Here is a 19,609-nt window from a genome sequence, read left to right on the forward strand (position 1 = left end):
GCGAGCCACGTCGAAGGGCTGCAACACAACAACATGGGTATGTGTCTGCATGGGTGTGTGCACGTATGGGTGTATGGATGCATGTGTACATGTACTGTACATGGATATATATGTGTGTGTGTGTACCTTGGTGGTGTTCTTGTTGGGAGCCGTGAGGGGACAGTCGGGGTCTTGGGGGTTGAGACAGGGTCGGTCCATGTAGCCGTGTCCCACGTCAGCCTTCTCCAGCATCTCCTCCCAGCTGTCCACCTGGAACTTCAGAGTCCGCAGCTCCGTCAGGAACTCCTTGGGGTCAAAGTTGGTCCACTGCAGAGGGGGCTTTCCACTGCGGAGGGGGAGGGACACACACCAGAGTGATCAGAACATACACACGTAGCTAAGCTAGGTGAGTTTGTTCCTCACTGCCCTCTCTCTTCTCCCCTTCAGCATTAACTCTCTCTCTGGTTCAGATCACATTGTATGTGTTTAACCAGGCTCGGGTCAGTTTCCGGGCCTCCCAACCCATAGTAAAAACCTTTTTTATTGTTGGGGGTAGCAAGGGAAACATGCAGAGAGAGAGAGAGAGAGAGAGAGAGAGAGAGAGAGAGAGAGAGAGAGAGAGAGAGAGAGAGAGAGAGAGAGAGAGAGAGAGAGAGAGAGAGAGAGAGAGAGAGAGAGAGAGAGAGAGAGAGAGAGAGAGAGAGAGAGAGAGAGAGAGAGAGAGAGAGAGAGAGAGAGAGAGAGAGAGAGAGAGAGATCTGCTGAATATTACTGTAGTGGGGAACTATTAGAAACTGAAAGGCCAGACAGTGGTGTGAGGCCCCGAGCTGGAGAGAAACAAATGCCAGCGATGTGCCTGCCAGATACAGCGACACAGACCAATGTTTCAGGTCGGTTTAATCCAGTTGCATGTCTGTGTTGGGTGTCTATTAGTTGGGGTTGTGTGTGATTGGCAGCCACTAGGAGAGGTGGGTAAACACACCTCCAAATCACAGAATGACACAATCTCCAACATCTCGAAGAACATTCCAGAATCCAACGCTACAGAACCGCCAAAAATGTGGAGATCCGCCCAGTCGGATGAGCTGATACTAGACGTCTGTCAATAGTCATGGTTTCCAGATCTACAGGCTGTGATGTGGGTACAATGACGTGTGTTTGTTTTGTGTGTGTGTGGTGTGTATACTATGTACTCACGGGAGGTAGAACATTCCAGACTGGAGCTTGGCTCCCTCCCAGAAACAGTCCAGGGGCGTGATGATGAGACAGGGGTGCAGCTTCTCAATAATCTGACAGGGGACAGCAGGCACCGTGTTACCGCTGACGCTCCAATCACTACATTGTAACTAGAGGTCGACCGATTATGATTTTTCAGCGCCGATACCGATTATTGGAGGACCAAAAAAAGCCGATGCCGATTATTGGAGTTCCAAAAAGGCCGGTAACGATTATTGGAGGCCCAAAAAAAATCGATACCGATTATTGGAGGACCCAAAGGGCCGATACCGATTATTGGAGGGCCCCAAAGGGCCGATACCGATTAATCGGCCGATTTATTACTATTTTTAAATGTATTTGTAATAATGACAATTACAACAATACTGAATTAACACTTATTTTAACTTAATATAATACATCAATAAAATCAATTTAGCCTCAAGTAGAGAATGAAACATGTTCAATTTGGTTTAAATAATGCAAAAGCAAAGTGTTGGAGAAGAAAGTAAAAGTGGAATATTTGCCACGTAAGAAAGCTAACGTTTCAGCTCCCTGGGCTCGAACCAGCAACACAATGACAACAGCCACCACATCGAAGCAGCGTTACCCATGCAGAGCAAGGGAAACAATCACACCAAGGCTCAGAGCGAGTGAAGTTTGAAACGCTATTAGCATGCGCTAACTAGCCAGCCATTTCACTTTGGTCACACCAGCCTCATCTCGGGAGTTGATAGGTTTGAAGTCATAAACAGCGCAATGCTTGACGCACAACGAAGAGGTGCTGGCAAAACGCACAAAAGTGCTGTTTGAATGAATGTTTACACGCCTGCTTCTGCCTACCACCGCTCAGTCAGATACGTGTATGCTTGTATGCTCAGTCAGATTATATGCAAAACAGGACACGCTAGATAATATCTAGTAATATCATCAACCATGTGTAGTTAACGAGTGGTTATGATTGATTGTTTTTTTTATAAGATACATTTCATGCTAGCTAGCAACTTACCTTGGCTTACTGCATTTGCGTAACAGGCAGTCTCCTTGTGGAGTGCAACGAGAGAGAGGCAGGTCCTTATTGCGTTGGACTAGTTAACTGTAAGGTTGCAAGATTGAATCCCCCGAGCTGACAAGATGAAAAGCTGTCGTTCTGCATCTGAACGAGGCAGTTAACCCACCGTTTCTAGGCCGTCATTGAAAATAAGAATGTGTTCTTAACTGACTTGTCTAGTTAAATAAAGATTAGATAAATATGTTTAAAAAAACGGCAAATCAGCGCCCAAAAATACAGATTTCCGATTGTTATGAAAACTTGAAATCGGCCCTAATTAATCGGCCATTCCGATTAATCAATCGCTCGACCTCTAATTGTAACCTCACGTTATAGTAACATCACATTATAGTAACATCACATTATTCATTCTGAATGGTCTGACAGGGGACAGCAGGCACCGTGTTACCACTGGCGCTCTACCACTATGAACCACGCTCTACCCCTCCGTATACGAGGCAGTGTTTGGTGTAGAAAGAGAGAGACAAACTCAGCTCACTCATGCTTACCTGGTCCATAAAATGAGCTTCGGTAACAAGTTCTCCTGATTTGTAGCATAAATGTTCCAATTTCCATTGTCTGAAAAGACAAAATATAATTTACCACAGCAGGTTCAGACCGATCGAAACCATAATTTGTTTGAACGTGTGTGTGTGTGTGTGGTGTGGTGTGTGTGTGTCACCTGTTAAAGAGGTAAACGTGCACTCGGCTGGCCCTGATAGCTGAATCCAGGTGCTGCTGCAGCGCCTCCACAGTGAGCACGTTGGCGCCCTCCTGCCGCGGCGTCTGGATCATCAGCTGGGGACTGAACATGGCCTCCTCGCCCATCTTCTGACGCGTGTACTTCAGCTCCTGATTCACCCTGCCGCCCACTGCACACCAGAGGAGACACACACACACACACGCGTGCGCGCGCGTTCAGTCTGATATTATATGACGTACACATCTTCCCGAACCTGGTTGGATTTCGAACACGTATATTCCACTTTCTGTAACAACGAATACAATCAAATGGATTCATGTATCAATCCTCCTGAAAGAGCAGTAAGGCATGTCAGCTCCGCCACCTAGTCAGCCCCGCCACACTAATCAATGTTATCAAAACCTGTCCTAATTGACTTAGAATGTCAGTACGGTGTCATAAAAGGCCAGTCTCGGCCTCAGCGTTTGGCTCCCCAGCCCTACAGTGGTAAGAGAGGAGGGAGACACCCCTCCCTCCCTCCCTCCATGGCGTGGTGAGGCTAAGCCCTATGCGTGAGCTCCCAGCCCCTCCAGCTACAAAAGCAGCCTTATGGTAGGGCTGTGGCGGTCTTGGAATGTGAGGTTAAGGTAACTGGCCAGGGCCAATGTACACGGTCACCGAGGTAACCGTTGGGGGGGGGCGGGGGGGCAAAAAAGGGTCGTCATAATTCTGTTTGTACACTTGTTAACATGGATATGCTTCTAAATAAAAACCAATTTGAAACAAGCCATTACACTTCGTTATTACCAGGTCATTACTTATAAATATTCATCAACAAATGAAGAAATGCCAGGTTGGATGGGATCTGTTACATTTTCAAAGAGTCAAAATACAAAAGAAATGCCAACTTTGTCCTTGACTGTTGACTTTTCTACATACACATTTTTAAAATCCAAATCCTATTTTGACGCAAAAACGATTCAAACGAAGCCCGATGGGTTTTCTCCCACTTTTCCCGAAATATTCGCGTAACGTCATATACCGTGCTGCTGCGGCCATTCGATGGCACTGGCACTGACATGTTTTCTACAAAGAGAGGACGCCGTAACGAGAGATATACTGTAGCCCGAGCTATCGAAAAGATGAAATCGTGACAGGAGTGTTTGATTCTCATTAAAGAGATGGAGTCCAGACAGGCTACGTTAGGTAACGTTCTGAACGGACGTATAGGCCTTTCGAGAGAATCAGCCAGCTCTCACATGCACGTAAAAGCAGCCGCCAATCAAAACCACCAGCGTGTCAGACACAGGAGCAAACATTTCTCCTTTCCTTAAAACGTATAAGAAAATCTAGGCCTACCTTACACTCTTAGAAAAAGGGTGCTATCTAGAACCTTTTGGTTCCAAGTAGAACCTTTTCTATTCTACATGGAACCCAAAAAGGTTCTCCATGGAACCAAAAAGAGTTCTTCCTGGAACCAAAAAGGGTTCTCCCATGGAGTCAGCATGAGTGTAAGAGTGTAGGCTTTCTGAAAGTAGGCTATAAGATCATTAATTGACAAGGAAAGTACGAAGCGGACAGCTTCGCTATCGCATGAAGACGAAATTGACAATCATTCAAATCAAAATCAATACACGCAACATGCCCATAGCCTATTTATCAGCTATGCTGATTATGGAGGGGGGTGAACAAACATTTTCTACCTCCCAATCCTGCTGGCCACTCCCTCAGTCTCTACCTCCCAAGCCCTCCAATCCTGCTGGCCACTCCCTAAGTCTCTACCTCCCAAACCCTCCAATCCTGCTTGCCACTCCCTCAGTCTCTACCTCCCAAGCCCTCCAATCCTGCTGGCCCCTCCCTCAGTCTCTACCTCTCAGTCTCTACCTCCCAAACCCTCCAATCCTGCTTGCCACTCCCTCAGTCTCTACCTCCCAAGCCCTCCAATCCTGCTGGCCACTCACTCAGTCTCTACCTCCCAAGCCCTCCAATCCTGCTGGCCACTCCATCAGTCTCTACCTCCCAAGCCCTCCAATCCTTCTGGCCACTCCTTCAGTCTCTACCTCACAAAGCCCTCCAGCCCTGCTGGCCACTCCTTCAGTCTCTACCTCCCAAAACCCTCCAATCCTGCTGGCCACTTCCTCAGTCTCTAGTCTCTACCTCCCAAAACCCTCCAATCCTGCTGGCCACTGCCTCAGTCTCTCCCTCCCAGAACCCTCCAATCCTGCTGGCCACTGCCTCAGTCTCTCCCTCCCAAAACCCTCCAATCCTGCTGGCCACTGCCTCAGTCTCTACCTCCCAAACCCTCCAATCCTGCTTGCCACTCCCTCAGTCTCTACCTCCCAAGCCCTCCAATCCTGCTGGCCACTCCCTCAGTCTCTACCTCCCAAGCCCTCCAATCCTGCTGGCCACTCCATCAGTCTCTACCTCCCAAGCCCTCCAATCCTGCTGGCCACTCCTTCAGTCTCTACCTCACAAAGCCCTCCAGCCCTGCTGGCCACTCCCTCAGTCTCTACCTCCCAAAGCCCTCCAACACGGCTGGCCACTCCTTCAGTCTCTACCTCCCAAAACCCTCCAATCCTGCTGGCCACTGCCTCAGTCTCTCCCTCCCAAAACCCTCCAATCCTGCTGGCCACTGCCTCAGTCTCTCCCTCCCAAAACCCTCCAATCCTGCTGGCCACTGCCTCAGTCTCTACCACCCAAAACCCTCGAAACCTGCTGGCCACTGTCTCAGTCTCTACCTCCCAAAACCCTCCAATCCTGCTGGCCACTGCCTCAAATCTCTCCCTCCCAAAACCCTCCAATCCTGCTGGCCACTGCCTCAGTCTCTCCCTCCCAAAACCCTCCAATCCTGCTGGCCACTGCCTCAGTCTCTCCCTCCCAAAACCCTCCAATCCTGCTGGCCACTGCCTCAGTCTCTCCCTCCCAAAACCCTCCAATCCTGCTGGCCACTGCTTCAGTCTCTCCCTCCCAGAACCCTCTAATCCTGCTGGCAACTGCCTCAGTCTCTCCCTCCCAGAACCCTCCAATCCTGCTGGCCACTGCCTCAGTCTCTCCCTCCAATAACCCTCCAATCCTGCTGGCCACTGCCTCAGTCTCTCCCTCCCAGAACCCTCCAATCCTGCTGGCCACTGCCTCAGTCTCTCCCTCCCAAAACCCTCCAATCCTGCTGGCCACTGCCTCAGTCTCTCCCTCCCAGAACCCTCCAATCCTGCTGGCCACTGCCTCAGTCTCTCCCTCCCAAAACCCTCCAATCCTGCTGGCCACTGCCTCAGTCTCTCCCTCCCAGAACCCTCCAATCCTGCTGGCCACTGCCTCAGTATCTCCCTCCCAAAACCCTCCAATCCTGCTGGCCACTGCTTCAGTCTCTCCCTCCCAGAACCCTCCAATCCTGCTGGCCGCTGCCTCACTCAGACATGCTGAAACATCCACTGAAAGCTGCAAGAAAACGCTAATCAATTATTTCGGGGGGATTTTCCCCTTTAGGATGAGGCATCATTGCCTCCATCTCTGCCTCATCGGGTGTCATTTTCTGTTCATTTCCCAATGACTCGACGGGTTGAACTGCCACCCGTTTGTCGATGCGCAGCAGGTGATCTGCCGTGCCGGCCGAGGTTCGCGTTGACCTGCCTTGTCCCTATAACCTGTTTCAAGACATCATCCGTATTTGATGAAACTGACACATCTGTCTGGGACAATAAAGAAGGTTCTTCAACAAACACTGTTATTTTCCCCTCGGACATAATTTCTGGACCCTCCTCTCCTCCGTTTCATCAACACAACCAAAACAATAACGAAGGCTGAGCTGGTGAGGTTGACACACAGAGCATTTCTACTCTACTGAGTCATTGCCACAGACCATCTCTGCTCACCACTGACCATTGTCAGACTAACGTGACGCAGAATGTCAAGACAGGTCACTATTCAAACAGCACACACACACACACACACACACACACACACACACACACACACACACACACACACACACACACACACACACACACACACACACACACACACACACACACACACACACACACACACACACACACACACACACACACACACACACACACGCACGCGCAAGGCTCTGTGAGAGAACCGAGCTGAAAAATCTGTTTGAAAATCTGTTATGTTTTATATGCTCTAATTCGATTGCTCGACTACAATTCATGAAACAGGAAACAGGCATAGGCGGAATATTTTCAGCCTATTGTAATCATATTAAAGTTGAACATAAGCATGCTATTCGGTCCAGGGCCAGACCACCCAGACCACCCAGGCAGACCAGAGAGCAACGTGGAGGGAGGGGGCCATGTCTGTGCGTATTAGGGAAACGCACTTGATTCCCCCCCCCCCCGACCCAAACACAGCGCTCCCATCCGATCCGGGTCGAGTGCGTGTTTAGAATCGACATCATTAATAGCAGGCCTGAGTTAACCAGAGACGGACAGAAACATGCTTTCTCCTGCTCTCGTCGCTCCCCCACATCTACCACGACCCACACACACAGGCCAGCATGGAACTGATTTACAACTCATGGAACTGTGCGTGTGTGTGTGTGTCCTGTCTAAAAACAGCCCCCTAGACCGTAGGCACTAGTGTAGAGCTTAGAGGATTTGATGGGTGTAAGCTATGTGTTACACCTCTCTACCTTTCCCTCTGAATTTCCTCCATATTGCTTGCGCCTATCCAGTCCTCTCAGAGTCTGCTTTAGGGTGTAGGGTGTAGGGGGCTAATGGGGTTATTTCTGGACGGGACAAGGCCAATGTCACGAGAGTCAATGTCACTACACACAACAATGTGCCACGCAACACTATACTCGAGGACACACAGAGCATGTACAAGCTTTCAAAGTGCACTAACAAGCCTGGCTAGCACTTGACAATGTTCTTATTACCATGTATTACTGTGTAAGCATTGTGATATATTCACGGTTATACTGCCCTTTCAACAGTAACCTTAGTCCTAAGTGCAGTACAACAACAAACAACTGCAGTACTTGTTACACCACTCTTGAATTATGATACAGTTATAAGGACAAGTCAAGTGTTGCTTCAGCCTGCTAGGAGTCACAGAAAGGATGAGAACAAACTGACCAATCAGAATGGTGCAGAGGAAAAACACTCCTCGTCCAATGTTCTGAACACATTCCAAGCCCAACCAATCTTCTGGAGTTTACAACGACGACTTGAGGGTAGGACAGAGAAGAGGAATGCAAAGAGACACAAACATGTACGCGCATACATGGATACTCTCTCTCTCTCTTCCTCCCTCTCTCTCTCTTCCTCCCCCTCTCTCTCTCTCTCTCTCTCTCTCTCTCTCTCTCTCTCTCTCTCTCTCTCTCTCTCTCTCTCTCTCTCTCTCTTCTCTCTCTCCCTCTCCTTCTGTCCCCCTCTCTCTACAGGAAACAGCGCATTACGACCTCAGGCTTGGAGAATTCCACACTTCACGAGGTTACAGCGTTTCGGGGTCAACACTCGCCTAGCCTCAGGGTGAAATTAACACCCCAGCTGGACCAAGAATGTGTGTGTCTGTGCGCGTGTGTGCGTGCAGGAGCGTGCTCACTCATGTGTCTGCGTGTGCATGCTAATACAAGTGTGTGTGTGTGTGTGTGTGTGTGTGTGTGTGTGTGTGTGTGTGTGTGTGTGTGTGTGTGTGTGTGTGTGTGTGTGTGTGTGTGTGTGTGTGTGTGTGTGTGTGTGTGTGTGTGTGTGTGTGTGTGTGTGCGTGTGTGTGTGTGTGTGTGCTAGTACAAGTATGTGTGTGTGTGCGTGCGTGCGTGTGTGTGTGTGTGCGTGCGTGTGCATGCTAGTACAAGTATATGTGTGTGTGTGTGTGTGTGTGTGTGTGTGTGTGTGTGTGTGTGTGTGTGTGTGTGTGTGTGTGTGTGTGTGTGTGTGTGTGTGTGTGTGTGTGTGTGTGTGTGTGTGTGTGTGTGTGTGTGTGTGTGTGTGTGTGTGTATGCTAGTACAATAGTACAAGTATGTGTGTATGTGTGTGTAGGGTTGCAAAGCTACCGGTAGTTTGTCAAATCTTCAGTAATTGGTCAATAAAAGAAAATCTATGGCAATCTATCGTAACTTTGGTAAATTATATTTGGAAAAACGTTTTCAAAAATGAATTCATATATAGTATGGTTCAAGAGGAACTAGCCTAATTAATGAATGAATTCATTTCAAAAGTATCAACTAAACAATGGCATTATGTTCAATTAACTCTCCAACTCTTCCAACTACTGACTTTTTTCACAACTGCCTCCAGTTTGACGCCAAAACAAACCGACATAGTAAAATAAATAAAAGTTTGAGAAACCCTCATATTAAACACCAACGATATTCACTCATTTGGTTGATATTTAGGGTAACCTTTTAAAGCTTTCTCATTCTATATGTTTAAAATAAAAATAAAACATCTTATTTAATCGTTTAATATGTTCCACGTGATAAGGCGACACAGATGGCCAAAGATAATTACAGACACAAATCTGAAGCACCCAAAGGGGCCATTAGATGTCTTGTGATAGACGACATAAAATCCTTGAAAGATACCAACATTTCTGGTTAAGTTTACTGGTAAACTTGCAACGTTCCCAGTAACTTACCCTCCCTTTGCAACCCTATGCGTGTATGCAGCTGCGTTTCATCAATGACACACATCTTATGTGCTCTCCGGAGACGTGGCTGACCTTAAGTCCTCATTCATATCACCAAGGTGTCTCCGTTCTACCCAAACGTTTCTCCGAAACAGGCCCAGTCCCTCTCAGGTAGCCTGCTGCCTATTCCTTTCCACCACAACTACTCCGCAGTGTGACCTCAGCAATACACAGGCCTCTTTCCTGGATTCTCCCAGTCGTTTTAGGGGCTTTTTACGCATTGATCTTCTCTTTCTCAAAACCAAACAGAAATTGAAACGATTGCATAATTGTGGCATCGAGCACTGCCACCCCAGGTGAAATAGATTGTGATTTACTACACTGTGCTGACTGAACCAGAGTAGAGCCACCAAATACGGTTTAAACCCCCAGTCAATCAGTCAGTCAGTCAGTCAGTCAGTCAATCAGTCAGTCAGTCATCTCCAAGAGAGCGGTGCTGCAGGTGAAGCTAACCCCGTCACGAGACGAATCTCAATAGACAAAACAGCACACATCCGCTAATTCCAACGCAACGAGGTAGTGTGTGTGTGTGTGTGTGTGTGTGTGTGTGTGTGTGTGTGTGTGTGTGTGTGTGTGTGTGTGTGTGTGTGTGTGTGTGTGTGTGTGTGTGTGTGTGTGTGTGTGTGTGTGTGTGTGTGTGTCACTGTGTTCGCGCCTTCAGTGAGGGCATTTAGTTTGTTGTATAACATAAACCCCTGGTGTGTGTGTGTCCCCTGTCCTATTCTCAAACTGGGGGGAGAGAAGAAACCCAGATAAGGGGAGAGGAGAGGGGGACAGAGTGGGTAAAAGGGGGGAGAAGTGGATTCTAAGGAACTGACATCACACCCCATCCCTCCCCTTCTCCCCTTTTCTACCATTCTTACCTCGGAGGTCTTGTCTCTCTCTCTCCATCTCTCTCCATTCAAGCAGGACACTGGCTTCTGATTGGCTTGTCTCATGGAGGCTGCATGGGGCTCAATACAATAGGCCTGCCCCCCTCGTGCCCCCTCACCCCTCCAACCCACACTACAACATAAGAACAACCCCTTGCAAACTCAAACCCATATCCTGACATCACAGCAGCCGGAGTGGTTGGGGGGAGGGGGTTAAGGCTGGAAGTAGGGTGGCAGAGTGTGTGTGTGGGTGGGTGTGTGTGTGTTTGCAGGGGGGGGGCAGGATTAGCTGGATTAGGGCTCTCTCAGCCAAACCCCCTGTAGTGACATGGAAGTCTCTAGAACCAGGTCACCTCACTGCCACCGACCCACCAGCGACCCTGACACACCAACAGCCCCATACCCTTCAGATCATCGTCTGTAGCCCATCTGTCTGTCTGTCTGTCTCTCCCGGTTTCTCCCTGTCTCTCTCCCTGTCTGTCTCCCTGTCTCTCTCCCTGTCTCTCTCCCGGTTTCTCCCAGTCTCTCTCCCTGTCTCTCTCCCTGTCTGTCTCCCTGTCTCTCTCCCTGTCTCCCTGTCTCTCTCCCTGTCTCTCTCCCTGTCTCTCTCCCTGTCTCTCTCCTTGTCTCTCTCCGTCTCTCTCCCTGTCTGTCTGTCTCTCTCCCGGTTTCTCCCGGTTTCTGTCTGTCTGTCTGTCTGTCTGTCTGTCTGTCTGTCTGTCTGTCTGTCTGTCTGTCTGTCTGTCTGTCTGTCTGTCTGTCTGTCTGTCTGTCTGTCTGTCTGTCTGTCTGTCTGTCTGTCTGTCTGTCTGTCTGTCTGTCTGTCCAACCGTCCATCTGTCTGTCTCTCTTTCTCCCGGTTTCTCCCGGTTTCTGTCTGTCTGTCTGTCTGTCTGTCTGTCTGTCTGTCTGTCTGTCTGTCTGTCTGTCTGTCTGTCTGTCTGTCTGTCTGTCTGTCTGTCTGTCTGTCTGTCTGTCTGTCTGTCTGTCTCTCTCTCTCTCTCTCTCCCGGTTTCTCCCTGTCTGTCTGTCTCTCTCCCGGTTTCTCCCTGTCTCTCCCCCTGTCTGTCTCTCTTCCTGTTTCTGCCTGTCTGTCTATCATATTACCTTGCTCTTTCTATCTCAGCAGTTCCCAACTTTATCAACTCTGGGGACCACCAAATCACCATCTTAAGCTCTTGAGGACCCCCCATTCGCGGAGTCTCCGAATTCTTTGGACATAAAATATCTCTGTGGTCAAAATTAGTCAATTCTGTTTGTCTCTCTGTCTCTCTTCCTCTCTCTGTTTGTCTATCTGTCTCTCTTCTTCTCTGTGTTTGTCTGTCTCTCTTCCTCTCTCTGTTTGTCTATCTGTCTCTCTTCTTCTCTTTGTTTGTCTATCTGTCTCTGTTCTTCTCTTTGTTTGTCTATCTGTCTCTGTTCTTCTCTTTGTTTGTCTATCTGTCTCTGTTCTTCTCTTTGTTTGTCTATCTGTCTCTGTTCTTCTCTTTGTTTGTCTATCTGTCTCTCTTCCTCTCTCTGTTTGTCTATCTGTCTCTCTTCTTCTCTCTGTTTGTCTATCTGTCTCTCTTCTTCTCTTTGTTTGTCTATCTGTCTCTCTTCTTCTCTTTGTTTGTCTATCTGTCTCTCTTCTTCTCTGTGTTTGTCTGTCTCTCTTCCTCTCTCTGTTTGTCTATCTGTCTCTCTTCTTCTCTGTGTTTGTCTATCTGTCTCTCTTCTTCTCTTTGTTTGTCTATCTGTCTCTGTTCTTCTCTTTGTTTGTCTATCTGTCTCTCTTCTTCTCTCTGTTTGTCTATCTGTCTCTCTTCTTCTCTGTGTTTGTCTATCTGTCTCTGTTCTTCTCTTTGTTTGTCTATCTGTCTCTCTTCCTCTCTCTGTTTGTCTATCTGTCTCTCTTCTTCTCTCTGTTTGTCTATCTGTCTCTCTTCTTCTCTGTGTTTGTCTATCTGTCTCTGTTCTTCTCTTTGTTTGTCTATCTGTCTCTCTTCTTCTCTCTGTTTGTCTATCTGTCTCTCTTCTTCTCTGTGTTTGTCTATCTGTCTCTGTTCTTCTCTTTGTTTGTCTATCTGTCTCTCTTCTTCTCTCTGTTTGTCTATCTGTCTCTCTTCTTCTCTGTGTTTGTCTATCTGTCTCTGTTCTTCTCTTTGTTTGTCTATCTGTCTCTCTTCCTCTCTCTGTTTGTCTATCTGTCTCTCTTCTTCTCTCTGTTTGTCTATCTGTCTCTCTTCTTCTCTCTGTTTGTCTATCTGTCTCTCTTCTTCTATCTGTGTTTTCTCTTTGTTTGTCTATCTGTCTCTGTTCTTCTCTTTGTTTGTCTATCTGTCTCTCTTCCTCTCTCTGTTTGTCTATCTGTCTCTTGTTTGTCTATCTGTCTCTCTTCTTCTCTGTGTTTGTCTGTCTCTCTTCCTCTCTCTGTTTGTCTATCTGTCTCTCTTCTTCTCTCTGTTTGTCTATCTGTCTCTCTTCTTCTCTGTGTTTGTCTATCTGTCTCTGTTCTTCTCTTTGTTTGTCTATCTGTCTCTGTTCTTCTCTTTGTTTGTCTATCTGTCTCTCTTCCTCTCTCTGTTTGTCTATCTGTCTCTCTTCTTCTCTCTGTTTGTCTATCTGTCTCTCTTCTTCTCTTTGTTTGTCTATCTGTCTCTCTTCTTCTCTTTGTTTGTCTATCTGTCTCTCTTCTTCTCTGTGTTTGTCTGTCTCTCTTCCTCTCTCTGTTTGTCTATCTGTCTCTCTTCTTCTCTGTGTTTGTCTATCTGTCTCTCTTCTTCTCTTTGTTTGTCTATCTGTCTCTCTTCTTCTCTGTGTTTGTCTATCTGTCTCTCTTCTTCTCTCTGTTTGTCTATCTGTCTCTCTTCTTCTCTGTGTTTGTCTATCTGTCTCTCTTCTTCTCTTTGTTTGTCTATCTGTCTCTCTTCTTCTCTTTGTTTGTCTATCTGTCTCTTTTCCTCTCTCTCTGTCTCTCTTCCTCTCTCTCTGTCTGTCAATCTGTCTCTCTTCCTCTCTCTCTGTCTGTCAATCTGTCTCTCTTCCCCTCTCTCTGTCTGTCAATCTGTCTCTCTTCCCCTCTCTCTGTCTGTCTTGCCAAAGCAAGTGAAGCAGACTCTCTTCCTCTCTGTCTGTCTATCTGTCTCTTCCCCTCTCTCTGTCTGTCTATCTGTCTCTCTTCCCCGCTCTCTGTCTGTCTTGCCAAAGCAAGTGAAGCAGACTCTCCTCCTCTCTCTCTCTGTCTGTCTATCTGTCTCTCTTCATCTCTCTCTGTCTGTCTATCTGTCTCTTCCTTTCTCTGTCTATCTGACTCTCTTCCTCTCTCTCTTTCTCGCTCTCTGTCTGTCTGTCTCTCTTTCTCGCTCTCTGTCTGTCTATCTGACTCTCTCACCATTTTACTTTTTCTTTCCCACACGTTTGTCATCCGACAGACTCCCACCTGATGCTGCTGTCAATCAACCAGGAAGTATTTGATCCTTACAGGACACGGGTCAGAGTTCAACTGTCCCATCAACTCACCCTCCAGCCTTCCCTCATACCCACTCCAAACGCACCTCACCCTCCAGCCTTCCCTTATACCCAGTCCCACCTCACCTCACCCTCCAGTCTTCCCTCATAACCAGTTCCACCGCACCTCACCCACCGGCCTTCCCTCATACCCAGTCACACCTCACCTCACCCTCCAGCCTTCCCCCATACCCAGTCCAATTTCACCTCACATCACCCTCCACAGTCTTCCCTCATACCCAGTCACACCTCACCCTCCAGCCTTCCCTCATACCCAGTCCAATTTCACCTCACATCACCCTCCACAGTCTTCTCTCATACCCAGTTCCACCTCACCTCACCCACCAGCCTTCCCTCAAACCTAGTCCCACCTCACCTCACCCTCCAGCCTTCCCTTAACACCCAGTCCAACCTCACCCTCCAGTCTTCTCATCTCACCTCACCCTTCAGTCTTCCCTCATACCCAGTTACACCTAAGCTTATGGGCTAGCTAAGCTTATGGGCTAGCTAAACTCGTGGGCTAGCTAAGCTCATGGTCTAGCTAAGCATATCGGCTAGCTAGGCTCATGGGCTAGTGAAGCTTATGGGGTAGCTAGGCTTATGGGCTAGCTAAGCTTATGGGGTAGCTAGGCTCATGGGCTAGCGAAGCTTATGGGGTAGCTAGGCTTATGGGCTAGTATAAGCTTATGGGGTAGCTAGGCTTATGGGCTAGCGAAGCTTATGGGGTAGCTAGGCTCATGGGCTAGCGAAGCTTATGGGGTAGCTAGGCTTATGGGCTAGCTAAGCTTATGGGCTAGCTAAGCTCATGGGCTAGCGAAGCTTATGTGCTAGCTAAACTTATGGGCTAGCGAAGATTATGGGCTAGTGAAGCGTATGGGCTAGCTAAGTTCATGGTCTAGCGAAGCTCATGGGCTAGCTAAGCTTATGGGCTAGCGAAGCTTATGGGCTAGCTAAGCTTATGGGCTAGCGAAGCTTATGGGCTAGCGAAGCTTATGGGCTAGCTAAGCTCATGGGCTAGCGAAGCTTATGGGCTAGCTAAGCTTATGGGCTAGCTAAGCTCATGGGCTAGCGAAGCTTATGGGCTAGCTAAGCTTATGGGCTAGCTAAGCTTATGGGCTAGCGAAGCTTATGGGCTAGCTAAGCTTATGGGCTAGCAAAGCTTATGGGCTAGCGAAGCTCATGGGCTAGCGAAGCTTATGAGGTGGTCATGTTAAGTAACTGCACATGCGCAATACAACATTCCCTTCGTGATCAAGTTGTTTTGGAGGAAAGAGTTTTGCACGTCTCTAATCATGACACATTCAGTTACCTGAAAGTGTGGTTTGAAATGAGGTTCCAACAGCAAATGGCTACTATGGGAAAGTCTGCCACATCTGCTTAGAGAAGCAGCATTGCTGTACAGGCCAAGGTACCAATATGAGCTGAGAGCTGAGACCCTATCTGACCTGCAAAAGCTCTCACCTCCCTCTCTCCTACAGCTTTCAGAGGGAAGCAGAGAGAGAGAGAGAGAGACAGAGGGAGAGAGAGAGAGAGAGAGAGAGAGACAGAGGGAGAGAGAGAGAGAGGGGGGGCTCTGACCCGCAGCTGTAGCACAATACCCCCGAGCCCCCCCCCCCTTCCCCGACCCCTGACACAAATGTGACACCCCAGCTGCCAGTGCCTGCTCCCCCCACCCCAACATTACCATATGTATGGCCCCCACTCTCATAATTATGCTAATCACCTGTCCAGCCCTGCAGCCCCTCCAATGGGTGTATTTAGCAGTCGGCTAGCTCCCAATGCAGCCTTCCCTGGGCCCGAGGTGTACATTCACACACTCACGCAGCCCTCAATGGGCAGATTCTTCCACATTGCTGCCTGCATTCAGCTCCCTCTCCCCTGAAGAAAACCTATTCAAGTCCACTGGATTTGAGTGAGGAAAGAAGAAGAAATAAGGCGAGGAAAGTGTGTGTGTGTGTGTGTGTGTGTGTGTGTGTGTGTGTGTGTGTGTGTGTGTGTGTGTGTGTGTGTGTGTGTGTGTGTGTGTGTGTGTGTGTGTGTGTGTGTGTGTGTGTGTGTGTGTGTGTGTGTGTGTGTGTGTGTGTGTGTGTGTGTGTGTGTGTGTGTGTGTGTGTACGTTCCACCCAAAATACTCAAGAGGTCGAGCTAAATGATATATCAATTGGTGTGAGAGAAGAAAAGCGAGCTAGAGATAATATTTTTTGAATTTTGAGATGGAAGGTGGAATAATACGGCCTTTCTTTGTCACACACACGTTCACCTGTACACACACACACACACACACACACACACACACACACACACACACACACACACACACACACACACACACACACACACACACACACACACACACACACACACACACACACACACACACACACACACACACACACACACTATGTGTTTCTCTATCTAATGCAGAAGAATGAGCTCCCCAGCACACATAAAAAAAACAGCCTGATCACTAGAAATAGACAGAGATTCTGGATGTTTGGAAACAGCCTGATCACTAGAAATAGACAGAGATTCTGGATGTTTGAAAACAGCCTGATCACTAGAAATAGACAGAGATTCTGGACGTGTGAAAACAGCCTGATCACTAGAAATAGACAGAGATTCTGGACGTGTGAAAACAGCCTGATCACTAGAAATAGACAGAGATTCTGGACGTGTGAAAACAGCCTGATCACTAGAAATAGACAGAGATTCTGGACGTGTGAAAACAGCCTGATCACTAGAAATAGACAGAGATTCTGGACACGTGAAAACAGCCTGATCACTAGAAATAGACAGATTCTGGACGTGTGAAAACAGCCTGATCACTAGAAATAGACAGAGATTCTGGACGCGTGAAAACAGCCTGATCACTAGAAATAGACAGAGATTCTGGACGTGTGAAAACAGCCTGGTCACTAGAAATAGACAGAGATTCTGGACGTGTGAAAACAGCCTGATCACTAGAAATAGACAGAGATTCTGGACGTGTGAAAACAGCCTGATCACTAGAAATAGACAGATTCTGGACGTGTGAAAACAGCCTGATCACTAGAAATAGACAGAGATTCTGGACGCGTGAAAACAGCCTGATCACTAGAAATAGACAGAGATTCTGGACGCGTGAAAACAGCCTGATCACTAGAAATAGACAGAGATTCTGGACGCGTGAAAACAGCCTGATCACTAGAAATAGACAGAGATTCTGGACGTGTGAAAACAGCCTGGTCACTAGAAATAGACAGAGATGCTGGACGTGTGAAAACAGCCTGGTCACTAGAAATAGACAGAGATGCTGGACGTGTGAAAACAACCTGATCACTAGAAATAGACAGAGATGCTGGACGTGTGAAAACAGCCTGATCACTAGAAATAGACAGAGATTCTGGAGCTCGTGTAAAAAAAAACACCACCCACTGCAAAACACACGACTATACTACAATTCAGTTCAATCAAACTGTGCTTTCATAAATAGTGCATCCTTGTGACATGATTAACAGCCTGTGACATTGATGTAATAAGTCCATAATAAAGTTGATCAGCACACCTTGTAGTACTAATACACATGGCAACATGACATATTGTTTCGTATGTTCTTATTCCAACAGCATATCCCAGCACTTTGTATGTCTATCTCTCTCTGTGTGTGTGTGTGTCCCTGTCTTCCTGTCCGTCCGTCCTGCCGTATGATTGGCCCAGAGCCCAGCCATAACAGACCACGACATGACTGGGAGCAGCCAATCTGAGCCAGCCATCTCTCTGTCATTTCCTGGTAAGATGGACTCCTGATTCCAGGTATCCCACAATCACACATTCCAGTGGACCCCACAGTACAGCAGCCTGCAGTACAAGCTGGGCCAGGGGAGGGGACAGTTCCCCACTAGGTCACAGGTGTTCCACCTCATCACACTAACTGCTGGGATGGGCTTCTGCCATGGTGGGGATTTGTCACAATGTAGTTGTCTCACGGAACATTAGCATCTCAGAGGACCTTGAAGGAAGTTGTGTTTGCGAGCGGTTGTTTCTGGGAGGGGATGTGTGTACGGAGTTTGTCGACGGAACACGGGAGCGCGTGGTAGGAAAATCAAAGAATATTGCCATAATATTCGCAGACACACACACACAGCTCAATTGCCTGCCAGCTTCAAACGTCGACCCAAGTCCCAAATCCCTGTACCGCTGGCCCTGGAGCCAAAACACAAACACACTGCCACTACTATTCTCCATCTCCGGACCTCCCCCTATCCCGCCCCTCTGTCCGCCAGCACTGGGAGGGAGGGGAAGGAGTGGGAGGGGGGAGAGGAAAGAGGAGGAGGAAGGGAGGGTGGACCACCGTGACTGTCATGGCAGGGCTGTGTGTTTACATTGCTGTGCCTCACTCTGCAATACATCTGGCATTCTGGGGCCACTCTCCCCTGCCAGAGGGGAAGGGGGGGGAAGAGACCTATTCGGCCGAGAGGAAAGAAGGGGGAGCTGGGGGGGGGGGGGGGGGAGTTTGGAGGAGTCTCTTGCGGTCGGTCATTCGCAGAGCTCTGGTTTTTGAATAAGAGAGTCTGAAAGAATGCAGAATGTAAACACGGCGCTTGGAAGCATCTCAGGAGGTGGTTTGTGAATGGGAGACCGTCCATTTCTACGACACACACACACATTCTATGACACACACACACTTTCAAAACAAATTTAACCTTTATTTCGCCAAATACGTCATTGGGAATAAACACTAATAATGACTTTTAAAAACTTTCAAAACGTTTAAAAACAGAGCCATAACTCAGTGCACACTAACACAGCCATGGTGTTTTCCAAACACTAAATCCTTCTCCAGTTCGCCTGCACATTTCATCAACAAGTTTAACACAACATGTTGGAATGTTATTCTACTGGCGGCTTAATCCTGTTTGGAGTCAACTGATAAACACAAAGAAATTGGAGCCCACTTGTTTTTCTCTCTGTGTGTGTGTGTGTGTGTGTGTGTGTGTGTGTGTGTGTGTGTGTGTGTGTGTGTGTGTGTGTGTGTGTGTGTGTGTGTGTGTGTGTGTGTGTGTGTGTGTGTGTGTGTGTGTGTGTGTGTGTGTGTGTGTGTGTGTGTGTGTGTGCACGCGTACATGCACATTTGCATGCATGTACGTAATGCGTATATTCCCGCAGTGCCATTCCCGCAGTGCCATTCCCATTTAACTAGCTCCTCAATCACTCAAAGGCAAAACCGAGGGGACCACGCGCGCCCCGAGGGGACCGCGCGCGCATGTATTCCTATACACATCAAAACGAGGACAATTCAATCAAGGAGACCATCAACACCATCCTCTCACCAGAGAGACCTCTTCTCTTCCTCTTCTCTTCCTATTCCCTGTCTCTTTCTCTATCCTCCTCTCTTCTCCCTCTTCCCCCTCTCTCTCTCCCTCCTCCTCCTCCTATCAGTTCACAGACATTAAGTGAAGCTGCCACGAGTGTTGAGATGAGTGAGATGCAAGACTTCATTCTCACACAGAATCTGCACACGGCGCACAAGTTCGCTTCACACTGTTCACAGTGTGGGAGCCACAGGGCCAAAACAGCGGAGAAGTCGAGCCTCGCACTTCAACGCTCTTTGTTGTTGTGGAAATTGTCACACTGGGTCTACCTTTAACAGCCAAAATTGGCCTTTTACCAGACCCAAATAAGTAATT

The 19,609-nt window shown here is 48.0% G+C and overlaps 1 protein-coding gene across 1 annotated transcript in view; it reads right to left on the minus strand.

Annotated features, from left to right (window-relative positions):
- ptch1 (patched 1) overlaps positions 1-19,609 on the minus strand; it is a 94,989-nt gene that overhangs the window by 66,102 nt on the left and 9,278 nt on the right. Inside the window, 5 exon segments of the mRNA XM_046346877.1 lie at positions 1-18; positions 127-325; positions 1,177-1,268; positions 2,755-2,824; positions 2,928-3,117. The exon segment at positions 1-18 is cut by the window's left edge and continues 104 nt beyond it. Of these exon segments, the coding sequence (XP_046202833.1) occupies positions 1-18; positions 127-325; positions 1,177-1,268; positions 2,755-2,824; positions 2,928-3,117 (569 nt within the window).

Source organism: Oncorhynchus gorbuscha, linkage group LG04 (genome assembly GCF_021184085.1).
Source record: "Oncorhynchus gorbuscha isolate QuinsamMale2020 ecotype Even-year linkage group LG04, OgorEven_v1.0, whole genome shotgun sequence".
Classification (NCBI taxonomy): domain Eukaryota; kingdom Metazoa; phylum Chordata; class Actinopteri; order Salmoniformes; family Salmonidae; genus Oncorhynchus; species Oncorhynchus gorbuscha.